Genomic DNA, 10321 nt, shown 5'->3' with positions numbered 1-10321 from the left:
GACCACCCATCCTATTCTCTTTCTGTACATCTTCAAACTGCTACACTTACAGACTAAGACCAGCGAGCTCCATCTGTCCAATAATCTTGATGAAAGCATTATTTGAAAAGAAATATAACATTCAATTTTAGGCATGGAAATATCAAATAAATTACATCATAGTGAAGGAAAGAATTTGTTCCACCGTGGAAAAAGCAACACAGGGTAGAGCAATTATAGCGTACTCAAGTACTACACAACTTTCAAGCAGATATATTGCTTGAAGATATTTTATTAAGACTAAAAAACTTTCCATTACATTTATCAATAAATTCATCATGGGCCAAAGGAAAATAAATATAAATCTGCATCTTTAGGAACATTTTGACTCCATAGTTTTGTAATCTGAATTTACATGTTTGCTCATTTTAAATGACTACAGTTTAGGCACACTCTATGATTATATAGTACCAGGAATGCCAGCCTTATAGATGCCAAGTTTCCACATTACTCAGGGAAACCATGGTTATTGTTTCAATTTTATCTCTTTACATTTAGGCCACTCTAACTGGGAGATGGACAAGGAGAACAGAATTACACGCAAAGTTCAATTTTAATTGTACAAACACTGAAACAGTTGTTTCTTCTCTAACAGTGGCTGCCATGCCATCCCAGGAACAGGCTGTTGAGAGCTCAGAGAGTTCTTCTCGGTGGTAGGAGTGCTGAGGTCAGAGAGCAGAGAGAGGTTGCCTCTTACTACAGGGATCCACAGCCCTTTGTTGGCCTGGCTTATTTCATTCTAATTCAATCTCTTTGTAGCCATCAAAGCACAGGTAAGCCTACATGACACCTGATTTCTTAAACTGCTTTTATTTTCATCATTTTAAAAAAATGTTGTTTAGCTCTGGTCTAAAAGGTACAGATATTTATATTTTCATAACATTCCATCCATCACCTATACTACTTATAAGGACTCAAAATTTCCACTGCATTACACAAGTTCTACTCTAAAATGAAAAATGGAGACAACAATCCCAAAAAGAAAGAAAAAAAAAATCAACAAAGATATCTTGGAGTAAGGAAACTGGGCTACCTAAAATATTCACAGAATGCCCTATGCTGGTATGCATTCCTCATCATTCTTGGTACAGAAACTTGCTTTATGAGAAGTGTAGGCATTCCCCAATATTCCACGCCAACCAATTCTCTAAGACTTGTGCTTCTAGACAGGCCACACAGGTCACTGGCTTCAGAACAGGAATCTGCTAGCCATCCTATCTGTGTTTAAACTGCATGGCTTATCATTTAATTAATAAATACAGAACTTGCATAGACTATGTTCATTAATCCAATGATCTGGCTGTGGGACTGAATGAATAATGAGGTCTCTAGAGTAACTTCTGTGTCTGCTTCTCACAGTAATTTGACATGTCATAAGGAAAGTTAGCAAGGACACTATCACATGACAGTGAACATATAACATGTGGGGATCTACCTGCAACAAGGTCAAATATTTACATGGAATGTTGACCTTGATTATAAAACTACTACTTTAAATTATATCTTTATATACAATTTATTTTATGAATAACCCTATTTGATAACTAAAAATATGTCTTTCAAATATCTCACAAATATATAAAAATTTCCCTATATTTTATTTTTCTTTAAGCATGACATTTAAACTCTCTTCAAAGCAACAAAAATATTTTTGTATTAAAGTCATAGATGTGATGGTTTTTCTATTGGCTGAGTCACACTGCTCACAGGAATGGCAGGAGCTCTCTGAACTGTGGGACATTTGTAATATGATAAATTATTCACTTGCTGGAGACCTATAGCATCAAAGAAAAAGGAGCAATGTCATCTAGACATTTAAAAAATCGATTTTCTTTCAGAATAGGTTGAGATGAAATCTGGCCAATGTTAATAATCATTTTGATCAAAAAAAGTTAATACAATATAAGGTTTCTAGAACACACTGTAGCACAATTTAAACATGTAGTGATTGCACAGTACGGAAACATGATCACTTTTTCCTTAACTATGTGTGTTACACGTTTAGAATACATATCTCATTCTTATAATTTGCTGAGAACTTCCAAAGCAAGAGAATAAAACATTTTGACTACAGAAATGTCTTCTGAAAAGTAAAAGGTTAAAACAGGAGTTGCTTTGTGATCATTGCTTGCCCTAAAATAATTATCCTTACTAAACCACAAGGAAGGGTTTTGGTCTACATCTATAATATTACTTAAATTTATTTCCAAACCTGTTGCAGTGGCATGTACCCATACTTGGGAGGTTGAGGCAAAGGAGGGCTGAGTTCAAGGCCAGTGTAGAAAGCATAGTAAGACCCTCAACTTACAAAAAAAGGATCCATTTTCCCTTATAGAATATTTGCAGCATCTATATGTACTCCAAAGGATTTCCTAAGCTATAATATGTGAGCTACTTCCTTAAGAACAAAAAACACACAAAGAACATACTCTGTGCACAGGAGCAGTGATAGGGTGGCATCTTATTTCCAGCTCAATCAAACCTGTGGAGCTGCCCAAGATGGCTAAGTTCATGCTGTCAACTGCAAGCATGCAAAGTGAAGGGCAGCAAGTATAGGTGGGGCATGAACTCTGATACACTGCCTCTCACAACAGAGACAGAACTAAAGGCAATCAGGGAATTCAAAGTTTTACACTGTGTGTAGATTTTGACTTTTAGATTGTGCAGTCATATGATTCAAATAAGGCTCTAAAAGATATAAATAAAACCACATCGAAATTTTATAAAGACTTTACATCTATGACAGTGATAGAGGTTTAAGAAAATCCTACCAAAAACATGGTAGTTGACCTAATCATGCACTCTGTAAAAAACACAATTAAGGAAATTTTCTTGAGTTATGAATGTAACCAGCTCACGGGGACCCAATGGGTATCAGTCTCTAGTTTGTCAAATGTTGTTTTTAGCTCATTAAATGCCATAGTGAGATCATCATTTATTATAATTTTGTCAAAAAGATGGCCGTATTGACTTTCCATTATTTGTGCCGATTTAATCATTTCTTGAAAGTCTTCTTCCTATAAAAACAAGTAACAGATTAAGCAACTAGACAATTACATCATTTCACATCAATAGAAACATTTTTACAATGACTTTACTGAAAGCTGTGATTTTAGACTTTAAACCAAGCCAAAAACAAAATCACCTTCCCTATCACTACTTTTTCAGGCTTTCTGGGTCATTTGTAATGCACCATTACAGGAGCACATCACGATTAACATAGATACCATGGCTGCTGTTAACTCAGTATGCGTGCGCAAGACCAAACTTTTGTTGTTGATGTATTTTCTTTGGTTCATTTGGTGGCATTGGGAGTAAACCCAGAGCTTTGTGTGTGCTAGGAAGTTCAGAAACAGTGGTTAATACTACTAATGTGGATATTGGATGGAGACACAGAGTCTTACTGTAGAACACTTTGGTTTCAAATATTTCAGGCAGAAGGGAATGATTTCTAAGTCTCAATTGTCCTGTGCCTGCATCTTGAGTGTTTCAGATAACAGGGGTGCATTACCATGACCAGTTCTACAAAGTAGAATTATCAGTTCATAGAACCAAGAAGAATTCACAACACCATTGTTCAAACCATACAGAATAAAACATTATGATCTTATAGGAGTTCTAGATCGTAACTTCATCTGCAACAGTGTTCTTATGTACTGCATGCAAGCATTTTGGTGCTGCTTATCCAATGGCTAGCCATCATAATACCCACTGTGAAGGGTTTTGCTGTTCCTTGGTCATCTCTGCTTGAAATAATCTTTGCATTTTTTCTTGTCTCTCTCAAACGTTCTATTGATGGAGGTTTTATAAATATCACATAGGGTTTGAACTCCAGTGTCCTTAAGTGCTTCACTGTCTGCAACAGAGAAAAGATTTTTCAAATTTCTTCATAATTTCATGCATTTTTGGATTTTTCTAAGGAGAAAATTTCTTAAAATTATTCTTTAATGTCAGGTTATTATTCAATCAGTTCCTGAGAACTAAGGTGATAATATTGCTGAAAAGCAACTACAGAAGGCAATTTACACTTTAAATGTTTTGAAATTAACCATCGCTATTATGGAAGACTGTGACTAAAACCATTAGAACACTAGGTCCTAGACCAAGCTTCTAAAAGATGTGATGAGGTTGGCAGTCTGTAAGCTGTCCATTTCTTTCACATTCTCTCTGCTAGAAGCTGGAGTCTGTGCAGTCTCTCTGCTCTCTGTGAGGTTAAGCAGCACCTCCCCTCCCCTGTCAAGAGTCTTGCTTTGTTTGGAGACAGGTTTTTCTAGGACTGTATAGGATTGCATAGGAGCCTGCCTGGGATTCCTAATACTCTTGCCTCAGTTTCTAGAGTGCTAGATTACAGGTATATACCAACATACCTTGGTTGTTTTTATTTCTTTATTTTATTCTTCTCTCATACAATACATGAAAACCACAGTTTCCCCACCCAGCACCTATCCCCACCCCCATCTCCCCAGATCTACTTCTATTTCACTTCCCTTCAGAAAGAAAGCAGGCCTTCCAGGGATATCTGCTGAGCATGGCATAACAAGATGTAAAAAGGCTAGGCACAAATCCTCATATCAAGGCTGGGCAAGGAAACCCAGTAGGAGAAAATGGGTCTCAAAAGCAGGTGAAAGAGTCAGAGACCCCACTCCCACTAGATGGACTCCCACAGCAATATACAGTTATACAACCATAACATATATACAGAGGACCTATCACAGACCCGTGCAGGCTCTGTGATTGCCACTTCAGTCTCTGAGCCCCTATGAGCCTGCTTAGCTGATTCTGTGGACTGGGTTCTCCTGGTGTCTTTGACCCCTCTGGCTCCTACAATTCTCATCTGGATTTTAAGTGTTGACTCCTGCAGACTGAACTGATGAATTGTCAAGTGTGATGAATTGTCAGAACTGAGAGATATTACTGAAATCTCCATAGTCTAAATAGTTCATTTATCCCACTGTGAGGTTAAGTAGATGGACTCTATGTGTTGAGGAGAGCGATATAGTGATGGTGAGGATGAGGAAAGGACTCAGTGGGTCTGGTAATAACCAGGTCCAGTACACAGACAGGGAGTTGAGAACAAGCAGAAATGCCCCACTTCCTCCTGGTGCCCGGACAGAAGGTAGCTTCCAAGGTGATGCTAAGGATTCTATAATTCTAGCTTCTTCATCCGTAAGAGGTGCAGGAGTTCTATAATTGGGAGGCTAAGCATTCTAGAATACTACCACCATTAGAAGGGGAATCTTCAGCTCCAGGAAGACTAGGGTAATCCTGGACTTGGGTACCAATCAGAGGACAAAGAATATCACATAAGGAATTGAATGTTTTCACCCATTGGCCTTCTTAGTTCAAAGTACCCACAAGAGGCCCCTGGGTAATACACAAGGTCTCTCTGTGGCATCTCAGACAAGATATTACTGAACAGTGCCTCACAGCTATGCCAGGCTTTAAATGTCTACATCGTGTACTAGATCAGATTAGCGCAAGAGAATGATAATCTAAGATGCCACAGTCAGATTATAAACACTGAGAATGAGGCATAACACAAAGCATGTTATGTATGCAACATTTTTAAAAGATCCCAAATAAACATGTAATAGCCAGTGAACTCGACTGAATAAAAACAAGACAGATAAACACTGACCTTGGGGCATCTTTCCCTCTTATTTTCTAATAACATTATGTGTTTATTTTTCTTAACCAACCTACATTTAAATGAGCAGACTTCATATGAAACTCACTCTGACATGCGGCAGGAGACTGACAGGGAACTGCATGCTTTGTTTACTTACATGAGGCTGGACATCCAGCAGACAAACTTTGTTCTTAGCTAGGACAGAGCGAACTGAGTCTATACTTGTGCCATAGTAGTTGTTCTTGTATTCGCCATATTCAATGAACCTGCAGAAAATTAGACACTCATCAGGATGGTTTGTGAATATGAAAAAAGCAGGTGGCAAGTTATACTTCATAGGCAAAAGATATTTTTGCTGAACATGTAAAATTTTTTGCTGTATTTAATAAAATAAACAGAACCAAGCATTTCAGCAAATGTCAATTTGAAAAAAATCCCCTACATTTTCAAATCAGTAACACTTGCTTGTATTACACTTAAGCCCCAAAAGTACTTTGGTTCAGCAGAGCGTTAACGTTTTCCATCACCCCCTTTCTGAACTAATGCAAGGCAATAAAACAGTGAGTAAGCCAAACAATAGAAACTACTGGAATTTCACTGCACACTACAGAGTAACAGAGCTGGACACTGCAGCCACAGGAGCTGGGAGGTGGCTAATGGAACCAGGGCAGCGATTATGTGCTATAAAAACACAGTCATAGGGCCAAACTTGAAGAAAGCATTTTGATGTTTCAATAAAATCCCACAATACTGCGTGAAAATACACCCTACTTCTGACGCCCTGAGTAGCCACACCTCAGCAATGGAAAACTGAGGGACGGTGGGGTAGGAGTCAGCTGGAGGAGACGGTGTGTGCAGCATGGCAACTCTATTCCAATGCTGGAAGTGCCAATGGGACTTAGGTGTGCATGAAGGTTATGGCGCAAGCATATCATATAGCTGGCCATTAATTTTTAAAATAAAGCCCTGCCCAAGTTATGTGTTGAGATTCAATTACTGGACTGGAAAAGAAAAAAGTCACAGAAACACCCTGGGAAGTTTTCCTCATGCTTCAAAATAATTCTTACGGATTTAGCTGCACAGAAATGTAGTAGCTCCTAGGTACTAAAAAAAAAATTAGACATGAACATCCGTAATTACTAACTAAATTACCATTTTATAAGAGCTTCAAACAGTACCATAATAAGTGAAATGCATTTCAAATGGAAGGGAACCCTAGGCTATCTAAAACTAGATATGCGGGCAACAGCTTAAACACAGTGGCAATAGAAAAAATTCAACAAAATTTCACATACTTGTTATTTTGCACATCTGTCTCAAACAAATGCTTAGAAATAAAAATATATTCCACACCATCACTTTCTTGGCTTCGTCTTGCTCTAGTGGTATCTGTGATTTGATAGAAAAGGAGTTTAGAAAAGTCTACATCAGTTACCTTAAAGTATTTAAAAGAAATCAAGTACATTAAGTTAGTTTCCTTCATAAAATTTAAAAACATATGAAAAAAAAGTGAATTAACTGGTAAAGTACAGTGGAGTATAAGTTCAGACTTTTCCACTGTAATTATAATGTTAAGACTGGCAGTCTAATTGCACCATGGGTCTGATCATTACTCATAGCTTTGAAGACTCTTTAATATGAGTAAATACATAAAAGCAGTCATATGTGTAGAGTTTAATCCACACCCCAGAAAATCATCTTTCTTTTGCAAATGACTTGCTTATCATGTTGTATACTGATTTTTTAATTTATTTATTTTTGCTGAAGTAAGCATAGTGTTCACTGGGTGGAAGGTAAACTTTTTTCACACAGTACATGGCATGTACCTTCAGTATTCTGGTTCACCAAATAAATAAAATCAAATACCTCCATGTATTATTTACAACTGCTGCCAAGTCAGTAACAACAGCATCTGGCAACCTTTGACAACATTGCCTACTTATTTTTGAGAGAAGTATAAAAAACCAGAAAATAGCCGGGCGTGGTGGTGCACGCCTTTAATCCCAGCACTTGGGAGGCAGAGGCAGGCGGATCTCTGTGAGTTCGAGACCAGCCTGGTCTACAAGAGCTAGTTCCAGGACAGGCTCCAAAACCACAGAGAAACGCTGTCTCGAAAAACCAAAAAAAAAATAAATAAATAAATAAAAATAAAAAATAAATTAAAAAAAAAAACAGAAAATACAGGCTAGTGGAAAAACAATGACAAAATATAACACTTTCCAATGTGGACACACATGAAACCCCACTGCAGCCTTACCCTTCCTGCCCTTAAAATCAAAAGTCCTGGATGCCTGTCACTTATCTGAGAACCTTGAAAATACACAAAACAGGAAGGATACTGAGGCCTGCGTGGGGAGCTACGGCATACTGGTAACAAGGCAGGGGCTAGATTACTGTAGAGAGCTAGGGAAAAGGGCTATGCAACTGCTCACCAATGTTACACTGAAAACACGTGTGGAACTTCAAACATGTTAGGTTTAAAAGAGTGAGGTAGGAAATGTCAAGGAAGAGAAAGAGGAGGGCCTATAGCTGGTCACGAGACAGCCAAGCTGAGTAGGTAAGAGAAAGGACAGGGCCTGGAGGAAGAAAGGCCAATGTTGGCAGGTTGTCTGTCTGTCTGACTCCCATGAAGCCCTGGGGATGTACACAAGACACTGATGATCTCTCAAATACTCATGCTTTCAGTGAAGCTAAGCACAACTTACCTAACTGGGGAAAGATGGCTTTTAATGAAGAAGGTTACCTCAGCCCAGAAAAGAGATTACCCCAGATCACCCCAGGGATACAGAGCTAGATATGAGACATTAAGAAAGACTGAGGCTACATCTTGGTAGCTGTGTTAATGTGATACCCCATGGAGAAATACAAGCTGGACACATAAATGCTGAGAACAAATCTAAACCAAGGCTTCTTTCACTTCACCTGCTCCCACTTGTCTGTGTCATTAATATTCACGGTGTGAGGAAACAAAAGTCAGAGCCACCATTCCAGTTAACTTCTGGAGTCCCTTGAGTTATAGCACCTGAGTCCCCAGGTAGATGCACCTTGGTTGAAAAAGGTATTGTCATTCTAAAAAAAACCCTGCTCAGCAAGATTAGCAAGGGGTGTGTGTGTGTGTGTGTGTGTGTGTGTGTGTGTGAATTAAGAGTGTGGAGGGAACTGAAAAGTGGAGAAGTAGAGAGGGGAGTATGTTAATTCTCTTTAGAAACCAACATTGGTCTAAAAATACCTTCTGCCTTTGTATGTACAGCTCAGATTCAAACCAGCAGAATTTAAAGAGTGAGTATGAGGGCTGGAGAGATGGCTCATTGATTAAGAGAATTGGCAGCTCTTCCAGAGGTCCTAAGTTCTATTTCCAGCAACTACATGGTGGCTCACAACCATCTATAATGGGATCTAATGTACTCTTCTGGTGTGCAGGCATATATGCAGACAGAGCACCATATACACAAAATAAATCTTTAAAAGTAAAAAAAAAAGGAAGTGAGTATAATTAGAATGCACAGATCTTAGTCTAACCTCTGAATAATGGGGTAGAACATACATGCACACGTGCACACAAACACATACAAGAAAGGCTTAAAGAACTTAATGAGACATGCCTTATTTACACAAGCATCTACTCATCTTTGAGCCAGGACATACTGAAACCACAGCACACACAAATGAATGGAACTTAGGGCCTAAATATAATAGAGTTGAGAAAACATTAGTATAAATATAGCAGTAGTATCTAGAATTTATATCAGAGACAGCACTAACATAGTCACAATATTAAAATGTAATCCAAGACTATGCAACATAAAAGAAACAAGAAAACATCACCAATTCTCAGGGGAAAAGATAACAGATAAACCCCAGAATGACCTGGAAATTAAAATGTCGCATACTTTAAAATGACTATTGTAGCTACACTTCAGAGAGGAAAGCCTATCTAAATTGGATGAAACTATGAAATTTTAGCATAGAAACAGAAACTAAGAATGAGTAAGTGGAAATTTGATAACTGAAAGACACAACATGGACAGAAACAGACCACTAGAAGGCTCAATATTAGGACAGAGGTAAAGAAAAAAAAAAAGAGCCAGCAAGCTTAAAGGCAGAGCCATAAAATTCAGATTCTGAACAATGAAGAACTAAGCAATGAAAAAGTATGAATGGAAGGCCAGGGAGCTGAATAAAGACACTGACGTGTCTAACTGGGGTGCTAGTCACAAAAACAAACTGGGAATGGTCGGCAAATAGTCATGCGGAAAAATAATGACTCCAAACTTGTAAAACACACACACACTGCAAAAGTCCAGCAGATACCAAAACAATTTTTAAAAATTTAAAACATGCCTAGACATGTTACAGACAAATACTACTTCCCAGGTGAAGATGAACAAGTCCCGAAAGTGTGTAGAACATGAGCCATACACATGAGGAATAACAACTTCACTGCCACAGATTTCTTTTCAAAATCATTAAAACACCAAATTCATGAAGTATCATTTTTACATAACTGAATGAAAAGAGTTATCAATCAAAATAGCCTCAGGAAAAATGAGCAAAGTAGAGACCTTCTCAAATGAAACAAACCCATGCTCACTTCAGGAATAAAGTGATTAACAGTCAAATCAACATTTCAGTACACTATTTCTTCCTAGTTTA

The 10321-nt window shown here is 38.0% G+C and overlaps 1 protein-coding gene across 1 annotated transcript in view; it reads right to left on the bottom strand.

Annotated features, from left to right (window-relative positions):
- Window positions 1-273: 273 nt before the first annotated feature.
- Mpp7 (MAGUK p55 scaffold protein 7) overlaps window positions 274-10321 on the bottom strand; it is a 218691-nt gene continuing 208643 nt past the window's right edge. Inside the window, exons 14-17 of the mRNA XM_057787889.1 lie at window positions 6964-7057; window positions 5826-5934; window positions 3752-3895; window positions 274-3056 (exon numbers count right to left, since the gene is read on the bottom strand). Of these exons, the coding sequence (XP_057643872.1) occupies window positions 2877-3056; window positions 3752-3895; window positions 5826-5934; window positions 6964-7057 (527 nt within the window). The 3' untranslated portion in view covers window positions 274-2876. The remainder of the gene's footprint in view (window positions 3057-3751; window positions 3896-5825; window positions 5935-6963; window positions 7058-10321) is intronic.

Source organism: Chionomys nivalis, chromosome 13 (genome assembly GCF_950005125.1).
Source record: "Chionomys nivalis chromosome 13, mChiNiv1.1, whole genome shotgun sequence".
In the NCBI taxonomy this organism is placed as follows: domain Eukaryota; kingdom Metazoa; phylum Chordata; class Mammalia; order Rodentia; family Cricetidae; genus Chionomys; species Chionomys nivalis.
The sequence above is the reverse complement of the archived record's forward strand: the minus strand, read 5'-3'. Positions and strand labels throughout refer to the sequence as shown.